Source organism: Vigna angularis, chromosome 6 (assembly GCF_016808095.1).
Source record: "Vigna angularis cultivar LongXiaoDou No.4 chromosome 6, ASM1680809v1, whole genome shotgun sequence".
NCBI lineage: Eukaryota > Viridiplantae > Streptophyta > Magnoliopsida > Fabales > Fabaceae > Vigna > Vigna angularis.
The window spans coordinates 31,280,166-31,295,268 of record NC_068975.1 but is presented as its reverse complement, the minus strand read 5'-3'; the positions used below and the strand labels follow the sequence as shown (position 1 = coordinate 31,295,268).

The 15,103-nt window shown below is 31.9% G+C and overlaps 2 protein-coding genes across 2 annotated transcripts; both read left to right on the top strand.

Moving 5' to 3' along the window:
• Nucleotides 1-2,820: 2,820 nt before the first annotated feature.
• On the top strand, nt 2,821-5,815 carry LOC108342010 (uncharacterized). The gene is made up of 4 exons (XM_017579711.2): nt 2,821-3,502; nt 4,101-4,550; nt 4,938-5,247; nt 5,337-5,815. Exons 1-4 carry the CDS (start codon nt 3,104-3,106, stop codon nt 5,468-5,470), a joined length of 1,293 nt encoding a protein of 430 aa, XP_017435200.1. The 5' UTR covers nt 2,821-3,103; the 3' UTR covers nt 5,471-5,815.
• Nucleotides 5,816-8,448: 2,633 nt separating this feature from the next.
• On the top strand, nt 8,449-10,191 carry LOC108341617 (RPM1-interacting protein 4). The gene is made up of 4 exons (XM_052879332.1): nt 8,449-8,607; nt 8,755-9,213; nt 9,334-9,531; nt 9,968-10,191. The coding sequence occupies exons 1-4, from the start codon at nt 8,602-8,604 to the stop codon at nt 10,013-10,015; spliced, it is 711 nt and encodes a 236-aa protein (XP_052735292.1). The 5' UTR covers nt 8,449-8,601; the 3' UTR covers nt 10,016-10,191.
• Nucleotides 10,192-15,103: the final 4,912 nt, after the last annotated feature.

Sequence of the window (15,103 nt, the reverse complement as noted above, 5' to 3'; positions counted from 1 at the left end):
GTCTAATGCAGGAACGCCCAACAAACATTTGTGAGCTGTTCATTGCTCTCATCAAGATCAAATCCTAACACACCAGTCTTTACGTGCCACTTTTCACGCGGTTGGCTCCTGCATGTCTTCTAACTAAGTTCCTTGCACCAAACAACAATTACTCTCTTTCTATTAACCCAATCATTTTTGGAAGTCTATTCAGGTTTAAAATAACTATAAACAAATAAGTATAAATAAAGCTTTTTCTGATTTAGCATTACCTAGGATTATATGTAATTGATGTCAATTATAATTGTTTAAACTGGTATTGATTTAGGTTATATAAGTGGTTAGAACTTTTTGTTTGACCTTTTTTATCAATTGGCAAAAAATTATAATTAATGATATTTTGAATGTTTTTTCCGTTAATCTTAAAAAAAAACTTAATCAATATAAATATGTATTTATTAGATTATGGTTTATGTCCTTATTACAATATCTCTGTCATAAATATTTATTAAATTATGGTTTATGTCCTTATTACAATATCTCTATCATAAATATTTATTAAATTATATTTAATGTCCTTATTATAATATGTCTATCATAAATATTTATTAAATTATAGTTTATGTCCTTATTAAAATATGTCTATAATACATATTTATTAGATTATGGTTTATGTTCTTGTTACAAAATGTCTATCATAAATATTTATTTTTAAAATCTCAAATCATTGATTTTTTTATCAAAAAAATCTTCCTCTCTTGTATAATAAATACACAAACTTGAACAATAAATAAATTATAAATTTTAAAAAATTTACGTTTGTTCAACCATCAATTTTACTCTATTCTTAGAGGTACATTCATCCAAGTCATAAGTCATTCAACGACCAGTTTTTCAAAGTTTTTTTGATTTTATCAAATTATTTTCGTTCTGCAAGGAAATTGGCTCGCAAAAAGAATAGGTACCAGAAGCAAAATCAAATAATTTTGTCCAACAAGACAAGACTCGTCCACTGATTCAACTACCATGATCTCTCAAAAAAAATTCAAAATATATTTTTGCTGAGGGACCCAAATTTCCAAGAGCCTTTTCACAAAACTTGTCAAATGAGTATTGACTCACCAAACAATTAGAACAACCTAAGCTCTTTGTATTTAAAAATTTTCCTTTTACCCAAAGATTAATTGGCTCGTCCAACAAGTTTACATAGCTTAAAAAACTTAACATATATCAATTGTTCAAATTGATTTTATATGAATATATATAATGTTTTATCAATATCAAAATGATATATTTTAACTAAAATCCTTTTTTTTTTTATTAAACCAATTTGACTCATTGATAAATCAATTTAGTTTATACTCAAACAAATTATGTTCTCATGCAAACATCTATATATTTTCACATCTCAAAATTAGGCTAAATCACTAATCATCATAGCTCACATCACATGTCATTCACCCAACCAAATCAACCCATTTTTACAAAATAATAACAAAATAGTTAGCTTACCTCAACTGGACTTAAGCTTTTAAATCAATTAAGTTCTACATACTTTAACTCACATTTGACACTTTACTTTGTAGAGAGAAAAATCAAATCAATGATCTCAACACATCTAGTGATCACTTACAAATAGAAATTTATCTTGAACTTGAAAGAGACACATGCAATCATGTTTTCCATGCAAGCAAACTTTTAAAATTGGATAAAAGCTTAACTACTCTGTTAGAGATTCTAATCGAAACAAAATTGTTATGCTCTACATCAAGACTCCAAGACTCCTATGATAGTCTTTGATTTTCAAAGAAATTAGCAATGAAGTAAAAAATTATAGAGAAGATAAAAAAAGAAAAAAAAAATAGTTTATAAAATGTTAATCTTTTATAAAATGAATTTGAATAATTAATTTATTTTATCTATAAGCTCAACCTTGTAATAATAAAGTAATTAATTCCACTTATAAACATCACTTTTACTCTTAACTAATTTTTAAGCTCTTAAAATATCATGACTAACAAGATGTTGGAAAATACGTATTACTTGATATATAATAATTTTAGTTATATCACTACAAAAATAAATGATCAACTTTGCTCCAAATAAAAGCTTTCATTGACATTTATAGAAAAACAATGTTGAGGCTTGACACCAAAACTTTGATCAAACTAATATTATTTCAGTATTAGTGAAATCAACTATTTGTCGTGGCCAAAATAAAGTTGAAAATAGAATCAGAAATGAAAATCCATTAATTCGAGACAAAATAATTTTAAATCTTTTATCTAGAATTTGATATTCAAAATTATTTAATTTTAATTAATTTAATTATTCTTATAAAACTATAGAATTTTATGTTTTTTAAATTTCCTACTCAAACAATTTCTTTTATGGTAAAACATTTTAAATTCTTTGCAAAAACTTAATTACTAGTTAACACTCTATCACACTATTAACTTATAAGTAGACGAGTTGTTGTTTGATTGAGTTCGGCAAAATTGGTTTTGATAGAATTGACTGAAGATGTGTCTGCATTTTCATCTAAGTTAAATATTTTAATGAAAAGAAAGTATTTTTTTAATTGAAAAGTGCACTAAAAGAAATAAAAATATTGCCAAATTGATTTTCTGAAGCAAACGCGCGGAAACTGTTTTGACATGTCCCACATTGCTCGCGAGTTGGCGAACCCATAAATGAGTCAATTTGGGTTGAATAATAACATTTCTTATTCGAAAGTCAGGAACGACACCAATTTGTGAATTATTTTCTCTCTCGCAGTTTTACTAAAATACGATGACAGCTATAATGGGATTGGTAACGCTGACATCAATATCACAGCGATCATTCAGCTATTAAGTTCCTCTGAAAGAGTCCATCCTAAACCTTTAACTAATATGAAATATTCAAAAGAGGGACACAAGACATTGCATTATTGTTGCAGTTTAAACTTTAGAAGACAAGTAAAGAGTTTAGAGAAAGCGACACCATTTACATCCAAATTAAGATCCCTTACAGTACTTCAGATTACAATTGTCAACACAATCACATTCACACCCTTTTGGATTTCTAGTTCCATGTCCTTTTATCTGATTCTAGTGCATGCCTAGATTTCAATTTCGAGGCCATGGAAGAGGAAAGAGGGAGTTTCCTGCCGAACAACAAAGATGAGCTACTACCACTTGATAGAACAACAGAATTGAAGAACTTCAGATCATACCTGAGATGGGTTTACGTGGATCATTCCAACGTGTGCAAAGCTGGTTTCTCTTGGTCCGTGTTCTTCACCTTGGCCTTTGTTGTGCCCATACTTTCACACTTTTTGCTTGATTGCCCCACCTGCGATCAAGATCATACTCGACCGTACCACATACCAGTGCAGATTTCTCTCTCCATCTTTGCAGCCCTCTCTTTCATCAGTATTTCTTCCTGGGATCGTAAATATGGCTTCAGCAAGTTTCTCTTCCTTGATAAATTAGGTGATGAAAGCCTCAAGATTCAACGAGGGTACTCGGAACAGATGCAGGTTTCTGTTCTCTTTCCTCTTTTTTCTTTTTCCCTTTTTTTTGGTATGAGTTCTATACGCAATTCTGAAGTGTCCCTTGTTCAATTTTTTGTTTGACTCACCCAATTACAACGCTTGTGTCCGAAGTGCAAAAAAAAAGTAAAGAACACTACTATGAAACATGTTCTTAGTTAGCACTGACTACAGGATTTCGTGATATGAGTTTTTAAGCTTAAGTAACACTATCAAATTTCAACTCAAGTATATATATATCAATACCACCAAATATTAGAGTTTGATTCTAACTCTATTTTCTCTTCCAATTTCTACATATCATTCATTAATACTATACTTTTATTTTTTATACAGTCCAGCCCTCTTTTATTTGCAATAATTAATCAGCATATCCTCTGAATTGGCATGCAAAAGGGAGCACAATAGTGTTGTTTTGGCAATTACATTATCAGTCTTATGTGATAAATATTTGGTCAGTGTTAAATAATCTGTTTGTTAAACAACATTCACTGGTCAACGAATATCAGCTGAGAGGATCACTTGTTGGAGAATAAATTTAACTGGCATTATTCAACATTCATGCTAACTGGGTCTAATTATGCAGGGAACCATGAAGCTCATCTTGAGGTGGGGGCTTCCCTGTTTCATAGCAGAATTTGCCTACAAGATATGGTGGTACGTCTCAGGAGTTTCACAAATACCACATTACGGTAATATATACGTGAGCAGCATCATTCTGTGCACATTTGAGCTATGTTCCTGGCTTTATAGAACCTCCATTTTCTTCCTGGTGTGTGTCCTCTTTCGACTTATCTGCTACTTGCAAATACTCAGACTAGATGAGTTTGCTCGAGTTTTTCATCGAGAAACTGAGGTGGGGTCAATCTTGCTGGAGCACCTTAGATTGAGAAGGAATCTTCGGATCATAAGCCATCGTTTCCGAGTTTTCATTCTATCTTCTCTGCTTTTGGTGACAGCAAGCCAACTCATTTTTCTGCTTATGGTTACAAAAGCCCATGCAGATGTTGATATCATGAAGTCTGGAGAACTTGCGGTAAAGCCTCTTCACTCCATTTATGACTCCCATGGTAAACAGATCAATCATGTTCTTATTCAAACAACAATATGTCATCACAAGCTTCCTTACAAAGCTAATTAAAATAAGTAAAAATCATGGGTTTATAAATTTAGAGTTTACTACTGATAATGTAAGGTCTTTTATATTATTGTCCAACCACATTATGGATCATTTCTACTTAGTTAACTGTACAACAAATTGTACTTATATAACAATTATACTCAAACTTATACAAATGTTTTGAATTTTCTTCATAAGGGTCATTAATTGAGAATTCTACTATGCTTTTGTGCAAAATGTTTGGCATGGTTCAAGCAGTAAATAGTGCAAATAGAATGTAATAGGTTGTGTTTAATGTTGCAGTTAGTGTCGATCACCCTGGTGAGTGGACTTTTCTTACTCTTGCGAGGTGCAACCAAGATCACACATAAAGCACACTCCGTTACAGGCCTTGCAGCTAAGTGGCATATATGTGCTACCATAAATTCATTTGACAACATTGATGGAGAGACACCAACAACTGCGCAAGCAATTTCAGCCCAAGCTATTGCTGCCAATATTAGTTGGGGATCATCGGATGATGAGGTGGGAGATGAGGAGGACGAGTTGGATAACACAAAATTGCTGCCAATTTACACCCAAACAATCTCATTTCACAAGAGGCAGGCTCTAGGTAAGTGGGGAATTTCTATGAGGTAATTTTCTTGTCTAAAGTATTAGCCCAATTTCGTTTTGTCCTGAGTTATCTGGCTTTTGATGCAGTGACATACTTGGAGAACAATAGAGCAGGAATCACAGTGTTTGGGTTCATGCTTGACAGATCCTGGCTCCACTCCATTTTTGGCATTCAAATGGCTCTTTGCCTTTGGCTACTTAACAAAACAATTGGTGTTTAGGGACAGATTGTAACTGTTGTTATGTGATTCCTCTTATCTTGTTTGTTGTATATTTTTTTTTTATTTTCAACCGTTCATTTGGATCTATCTGGTTGTGATCTGTGAAATGTGAACGATACACGTTTGCACCAGATTTTGCTGAGACTATTTTGAATGTGACTGCATGTTCTACTACAGTACAAGGGAGCGAATTCTAGTATCGGATGACACAGGTACAGGTACAGCACATCGAATTGCAGAGGCAGAAACAAGCTTTTGGTTGTAATACATGACTGAAACATATATGTAAGTGCTCATTCGGCTTATCGATCAAAGCAAAATAGTTATTAATAGTGTGATAAAACATATTCACGTACGTAGATTTTGTATAATTTTTTTTTATTCATTAATAACTAAAATTATTTGATATCCTAGAATTAGAAAAGTGAAAATGTATCAGCTCCTTTCTACTTCTGAGCAAAAGCCTATATTCAATCGCAAAGAGTGGACTGTGATGCTACGTGTGTCAATCTGGATCCTTAACCTTTTAAGCTTATTTTATTGGCGTTTTTATTATTATTTATTTAGCTCGCCATCTCATCTGAAACAAAGACCTATTTGATACAACTCATTTGGAGCTGGATCCTTATAAATCTTAATCTTTGTTATTTTCCCTTTTAGCTACAATACTTTGGGACATTAATTTTCCTTCCCTTTTTACTTAATAGTTTTCCCTTTGCATCTATATTTTTTTCTAAAAATATATTTTTGAAAAGTTAATATATTTAACATATTTTTGAGTATCATGTGCTATTATATTAAGATAGTAGAACTTCCATCTAATTTAATCATTTCAATATATTATATGTAAGATTTTAACATGTTTCCACCACTAGGACCATCACCTCTCCATCTTTGGTGAAATTCAAACTTTCACATTAAACTCAATAACCAATTATTCTATATGAAACAAATTATACATTTGTGAAAGTTGACAACTAGAGTTGTCAAAACAGGTACTCCGACCCGACCCATTATGAGTTGGTCATTTAGTGAGTCAACACAACCTGACTCATTTATTAGCGAGCCGAAAAAATTTGAATCCCACTCAACCCACCACGGGTTGGTGGGTTAAACGGATTGACTCATTGGCTCACTTAATTAACCTTTTTTTCACCCTCTTCTTCTGAGATTCTTATAATATGTTACTTTGATCGATCAAATTGAAACAGTAATAATTTGACCAATTGATATAAAAGAAAATGAAACAAAAGAAATATATTGTTATATATAGGTTGTGCGTTTTGAATAATTAATTTAATTAATTTGATTTCAATAAAAAAAAAATAGGATTTGAATAATTAATTTAATTTAATTAAAAAAATAGGTGGATTGGTGAGCCAACCCGGCCCACCACGGGTTTAACCCGTGTGAACCGGGTTCTTAGTGAGCCGGGTTCTTAGTGAGCCGGGTCAAAATTAGCTTGCATATAAAATTTTCCATTTTTTTCCAACCCAATCCAGCTCCGACTCAAACACGTGGTGAGCCGGGTTGACTCACGGGTTTCAACCCATTTTGACAGCACTACTCACAACCATCGCCCAGTAATGGTAATAACAAAATAATGTCTTCTCGAATTAAATCATTTGAGTACTAAATTACTAATTCATGTAATTTTGAGCAATAGAAAATCAAATAAAATAATGAACATAAACAATTGATGAGAATTCAATTGATATAAACTAAGATATAGAATTGATTTTATACACTTTCATATATATTCCTACCATTTTCAATTGATATGCGAATTAGAATTATCCACTTGAGTTTATTAAGAGTTTGTTTATCACTAATTCTAACCCCTAATCCTTTAAGTCAGTTACAAAATTCAATAAAACGATGAAGAACAATTATTATCTCAATTACAAACTAATTAGTTATGCCCAATTTTTCAGTTCTGAAAACATGTAATATGTTTTGTTTATTATCGTAAACAATTCCCAATTTTCCAATCATGAAATTGCTCATAGAAGAGACATTAGAACATGAATAGAACACCAAGATAACTAAAATTAACTAAACATCAGTTGAAAAGGTTCAGAAATTATAATTCAAAGTATTACATCAATCCTCTAAGAAAAAGGAAAATTAGTTCTCTATAATGTAAAATTCACAAGAAATTAAAGGAAGAAAAAGAAGTATAGAATCCATTTTGTGCTCTTTGATCTGCTGATATGTTAGTAACAAAAATTACACTGCTCGTGAAAAAATACTTATGCTCTATTCTGGTTTCAATTTCACAAGTTATGAAAAAAATCACAACTTAATTGTTGAACTTGTTGGTTTGCATTTTATTTCTCTCTAAGACAAATCCACATGTTGTGGAAACCTTCAGAGTTAAGTTGTAACTCTCTTTTCAACTCTACATCTTGGATATCAATTCTTTCACAATTGTGATTTTGATCCTTAGAAACGCTTATCTAAAAAAAACATAAAACTCAAATGTATAATCCTAAACAAGGATAATGCATGATGAAATCATTTAATTAATACAATTATGTATAGAAATAGCCTAATAACATGAATACAGTTACATTTTATTCATACATCACTTCCATTTATGATATATGGTAACTTCTACCCTTCATTTTCATTTCATTGTCCAATTGCTTTATCTTTTATCATTTTTATCATTCATACAGTTAAAAAATAATACGTCGTACTTGAGAGCAACACCATGATAAAAAAAAGGTTGGAATTTAATACATATAAATTTTAAAAGTTTTATTTCTACAGGCCACTAGAAAGAAATTCTAATACGCGTAAACGAGATTGTGACAAGGTGAACAATGCTACCGAGAGCAGAACAAAACTTAACCAAGCCAACTACGAAGTCATTTCCTGTCTTTTAAAATGCCAGACCAGAAGAAAGCGACTCCTAGATATATATAGAAGCTTTGTAACTACCGAATTATTTTCTAGGGCGTGGCCCCTGATTTTTGAGGTCAAATTTTTTTCATTCTGCATGTTGTTAACTTCTTGATTTTAATAATCATTCTTCGGTGACAATAAAGGATTTTAGTCCTTCCAGAAACTCTCAAAACACCCTATCTCAGAGCCACACACAGAGAGGTCAAAGATCTTTGGCCCCAATGGCTGTAAGTTTTCTCTTACTAAACATTTTACGTTCATGAACTTTAAAAACTCATGGTAGAAACTTTGATTCCAAGGCTTCTACGTATGTTTGGATATCAAATCATATATTCGTGTTTTACAAATCTTTTGTCTATGGTTGATGATGGCAGCAACATTCTCATCACGTTCCCAAGTTTGGCAACTGGGACAGTGACAACGTTCCGTACACTGCATATTTCGAGCATGCACGCAGAGAAAAGGGTAGGATGGTGATGATGAATCCTAATGACCCAATGGAAAACCCTGAGGCCTTGAACAACAAGTGCATGAGAGTTGGTGAAAATATGGATGATGGGTATTCCCACAACGGAAATTCTTTGGAAAATGGAAGGTTTGGGGCGGTGGGGAACCACACTCAACGGCATATGCGTGGCAGGAGCAGGGGAAGTGGTGGCTCGACAACAGATTTTGTGAGTGAACAAAGCCAATTTGATGACTCTGTGAGCCAGAGAAGCCCCCGATCAAATCACAAGCGGAACATATCCAAAGGAGGAAGCAGCACTAAGAGCTTCTCTTCGTCAAGTCATACTACAAGCAAGAGTAGAAACACTTCCTTTAATGACCAACCGGTAACTTAATTTTAAATTCTCTGATTGGACAATTGCATCAACATTATAAATAATTACATCTTGTTTTCTTCGTCTTGATATTTTCTATGGTGGTGATGAAATTTGGGTTGCATGGAGCAGAACAATAGAGCACCTGCAATACCCAAATTTGGTGCTTGGGATGTCACAGATCCCACTTCAGGAGAGGGTTATACTGCTATATTCAACAAAATAAAAGAAGAGAGGCAAATCAAGTCAACCAACATCACCAATACTCCAACACTTAACAAATCAAATATTCGGAATCAGTATGCAGGATCTTTCTCCTGGTTTTCTAAGGTTATCACTTCATATATGTTGTCTTCTCTTAACTTTTTTTCCTCATCATTTCTCTTCTACTTTTAACCTATACTGACTATAAAAAATAAAGGAAATGAAAATCACTTGAATACCTAGGTTTATACAATAATACATATACATTCGAATTCTGAAAAAGTAACCGTTCATGAAAATTTTTAGTAGAATTGGCAAATCAATCATACCTTAAGTTTAACTTAATTTTACAATTGTCTCTTACCTTTATATTCTATTTTGTACTGTTTTTAAGATACGTTGACTTAAGCTTTTTGACACACTTTTTTATTATTTAAAACTTATTATAAACTACATAATTGGATGAGGAATTCATAAATTATATGTAACATGTAATTGGTAAAATAGAATTCATTTAATGTACTTTATCTGATGTCATGAATATTTTCATAATTTGGTGCAGTACTGTTGCTGTGGTTTCCAAGCCAAAACAAATGAAGGCAGAGTCTAATGTAATGTCTCATTTGCCTCATTGACTTTGTTTGCCCCCATTATTTGATTCCATTTATTTGGGATTTTCATCGAATGTTCTTCAAATTGTTTTAGTTTGATTTGTTCGAGCTTTCTGTCATTCTAATATAATGTATTAATGTGCACATATTAATTAAGTGAATGAAAAATAATTTGTGGGTGTGACATTTTAAGACAAATGGGGAATCTTTCATGAAATAATAATTATAATAATATATATTTTCTTAACTTTTTACATAATTTTTATTAAAATAATTTAATTGGCTTTTTATTCTAAAGCGTATATAATACAAGGACGTGTAACATAATTAAGGTAATTAATAAACTTCATACGTTTAATCATCAAGGTATGATTTTTTCACATCTAAAAGAATTTGAAATATGTTTCACAAATTTTTCATGAAGAGGGCAACACATTTTTAACGGGTATTATGTTTCTTGTACGTTAGAACTTGGGATATCGATATTTGATTAATCATTATTTTTTTCCATCTCCAACAATAATATTTTATATGTATTATATATTTTGTATTCTCAATACATACAATCGATACTACACATATTATATATAATCCCGTGTATTCTTTGTTTATTATCAATACTTTTATGTTATTGGTAAATGCTCAATGTTAAATATTCCATTCACCCTCTTGATAAGTTTTTCAAGTATTTCATTGCAGTATTGTTTACCAATTGATCATGTGTATTCCTTCATCCACCTTATCAATTGTGATTCACAAGCCAACATATACAGTTCGTGAAAATATACTTGTTCAGTGAAGCCTATTGTACTCATTACATTTATTCCCATTTTAAAATACGTCATGGTTTTCAAGGACTTTTACGATGGGTATTTTGATTTTGAAACTGTAACATCCCAAAATATAGTAATTATCATAGATTAGAATTAATTACAATTAACAGTTAAAATCACGCAGTTTTAAAATTAAGCACAAGATTTCAAAACCGAACGTTCACACGCACGGACGAAAATACCATACAGCAGTATTCCAGAGTCAAAAGTCGAACGGTTTTACAAACTTTAACCGAACGTCCAAAAGCTAACATAAAACTAAAACTACAACTAACGAGCGCCCTAGGGCTCGGCTTTAACCTCTACTTCAACAAGGTTGGCGTCTTCGAAATTTTCCTCTTCCAGCATTGCTTCAAGTGGCGCCTCACCATCTGCTCACACCCACACGGATGATCATTGCATTGACAAGACGGACGTACATGGACGAACGACAACACAAGGAAACGATACAGGGTAAGCTTATTGAATTTAATTCACCAATAATTCATACACATAACATTTCAACATTCATAAAGATATCACAACACATAATATCAGTTCAAACTCTCATAAGACAGACCATCCGGACTGTATGAATCCATGTAACCACAGGCGTTCGTGCACTCGGGTGGTGTGGTAACTGTATTACACTCGACAGCTACCACCCGAGGTTAACCCTATCAGTCCAAAGTACTCAATAGGACTAGAGTCTCCTGCCATTCCCACGCATGACCTACTCCTCTCTACATGAGGACGAGCACTCACGGAATATCAGGATGAACAGCCATCAGCGATTTTACCATGGTCATACTACACACTTCTCATATACAAATCATAGAGTCGTTCCTCCACGGAACGCTCGCCCAAATCCCACAACCATAGTTTCACCTCATATAATGTTCGGCATTTATAATCTTTCACTTTTATTTTCATTTTTATCTTTCAATCCAAGTACATAAGATCACAAACGTTCAGCCCCCTTTATAATGAGGACAACCGTGGAGAACAAGACCGAAGAATTTACTCCGTTCCAAAAACAGAATAGAACCGATTTCCAAATAGATGGACGACATGTATTAATCAAGGGTACTCGACACTGTCGGTTGACACAGATGGATGATCTGTAGTCACAAGGGTAATCGACACGGTATGTCGACACAGATGGATGATCTGTAGTAACAGGGGTGATCGACACGGTAGGTCGACACAGATGGATGATTTGTAGTCATAAGGGTGATCGACACAGTAGGTCGACACAGATGGATGATCTGTAGTCACAGGGATGATCGACAGAGTAGGTCGACACAGATGGATGATCTGTAGTCACAAGGATGATCGACACAATAGGTCGACACAGATGAATGATCTGTAGTCACAAGGGTGATCGACACGATAGGTCGACACAGATGAATGATCTGTAGTCACAAGGGTGATCGACACGATATGTCGACACAGATGGATGATTTGTAGTCACAAGGGTGATCGACACAGCTCATTATGAGCTCTAAGTAAAAGACCTACATAGCTCATGCTCGACCAGAAACCTTCCCAAATGAAAGTATTCCAATTCAAAGAAGTTTACTGGAACATCAAACGGTCGAGAACCGTTTAATGTCGGACATACGTTATCATAGGGGAGTTGATATTCAAGTTTCACTTATGTTCACTACTTCTAAGCATGCATATTTCATATTCACATGTATCACCGATATCATACATTTCAACCAACATATATCATGTTCATGTGGTACAGCAACGTTCGATCATGCATACTCAACCAATATACACCTCATACTTATGATCATATACCAAAAATCAGATAACACAGTTCATACTTCATGCGACACACATAATATTCATACAGTACAAGACACACATACGAATTAAATTTAATAAGCTTCCCTTACCTGGATAGCAGTGTACGCCCTAAAAGTATGACTTTCACACGTTCGACTACAGCTCTTTTCTATACTCAACAGCCACTTAAGTTTCTTCCACTAAATCTAGCCAAAGGAATGTAGAAAAATATCAACTCCTACCCTTGCATGCAACAGAATCTGGGTTCGCAGGAATATCCAGAAATGATACCTAAGTTGGAAGACTTACCGTTTTCAGAACTGAGATTGGTTCGGTCCAAAATGAAGATCACAGCAGGACGAACACTCCTACGGTGCTGCAAACGTGATCGGAGAAGAGATGTGAGTTTTACAGTAGAGAGAAGTTAAGAGTTTTTAGAGAGAAGTTGGAGAAGGTGAAAGGGTGAGTTCTGAGGTTGAAGATGAGTGCGTGCAAGTGAGAGAGTGTTTTCCAAAAATCCAGTTTTGGTTAAACTCACGTTCGTTTGAACGAACGTCTCTCAAGCCGACACCTGCACACCAAACTCTGAATTGGAAGTTTCCCCCGTGACACGTGGCGTGCGTGCATGCAAAGATTGGTGCGTTTTTAATGTTTCAGAGTAATGATGTGGCTCGGTTTTTTTTGTGCACAGCAGAGGGATTTATCAGATTTGGGAGTGGGTTTTAATGGCTGAGAAATGATGTGGCGTGCATAAGTGGTGAGGTGTCCGAATTATCTTTGCTAATTATCCAGGGTCTCACAGAAACCTTCATTAAATTTTGCCTTATATGTTGTTTTAGTTCATATGTTTTCTCCCTTAGTATAGTTGAGTGAATTCTTAATTAGTTACATGTTTTTAACTAGCGTTATTAAAATTCATTTGAAAAAATTGAGAATTAATAAGCTTACATTATTTTAAAATATCGTGCTTTTCTTAATAAATTAATATTATTCTAATATTGAAATTATTAAATTCAACATAAATATATTAATAAAAAAGTATTTATTATATATAAGATTTTTTAATTAAAAGTATCAGAAAATATGATTATCGATTATATCTAATTTAATCTTACAAAAATTGATGTGTAAGATAAGTTTATATATTATGAATTAGTTTTTTTAGTTGAGACATACATATATCTTACATTAATATATGGTCTATTAATATATGGTCTGACTAAGGTCAAATAACGAGGTAAAATAATATATTTAACAAACAATTAATTTTGTTAAGATATATTCTAACTCATAACTTTAATATCATATTAAGAAGTGACTTTTAGGTCTAACTCAATTTTATAAAACCATGACATTTATACATTTTTATATATTATTAATTGATTTATCTATAGTATATATGAAACTTCAAATAATGAGCAAATGATTTTTTTAATAGAAATTTTCTTTTTAACTTTTCTCTTTAGAATTAAGATAGTACATATTTTTACTGTATAACAAGAAACACATATTGATTATATGTTTACTTTTTAAAAAAAATAAAAAATAAAATATTTTCACTATAATAATTAAAAAAAACATTATTAAAAAACATGTTTATATATATATATATATATATATATATATATATATATATATATATATTAGTTTGATTAATTATTTTTTGTGTTTTTATCTCTTTTACATATTACAAGTTTATTTCAGTTTTAAAATATGGTATCATAGACCAATGTAGTGAAATTAATGTACACATTCTTAATTTGTTTATTGATCACATAAAAATATCCTAAATCAAAATCTTAATCAACAATAAAAACCATCATGTCTTAAATTGTCTCAGATAAACTCATCATATATTAATTGTCTTCGTTTATACAAAATGTAATACTTTATACAATAACCCTAAATCAGACATACTCTAACACTCTTATTCAAGAAGAGATTCACTTCAAACCCTTTTCAACTATATGCAACCACATGAGAAAACATACCTCATATCTTAAATTGTTTCGAATAAATGAACTTATCATATATTAATTGTCTCAACTTACACAAAATGTAATATAATTTCACAATAAACCCAAATCAACCATATAAACATACTCTAACACTCTCATTTAAGAAAAGATTCATATGTAATCCTTTTGAATCATTTGGAACAAAAAAAATACCATATATAAATTATTTTTAATGACTTAAAAGGATAACAAATAAATTCACTCTAATAAAAAAATTGATTAAACAAAATTATCATACTTTCTATACTATAACTTCTTCTATAACATTTTTTACCTTTAAATTGAATGTTATAGAAGTAGAGAGAAAAAAGAATGTAGAGAGAAAAAACATAATAAATTTTTGAGATGATGATTTTTATAAAATAAAATTTAATTAATTGATTTTTCTATTTATAGATTTAGTTTTCTAATAATAAAATAATCAAATTCATTTATAAAATACTACTTCTACTTTTAACTA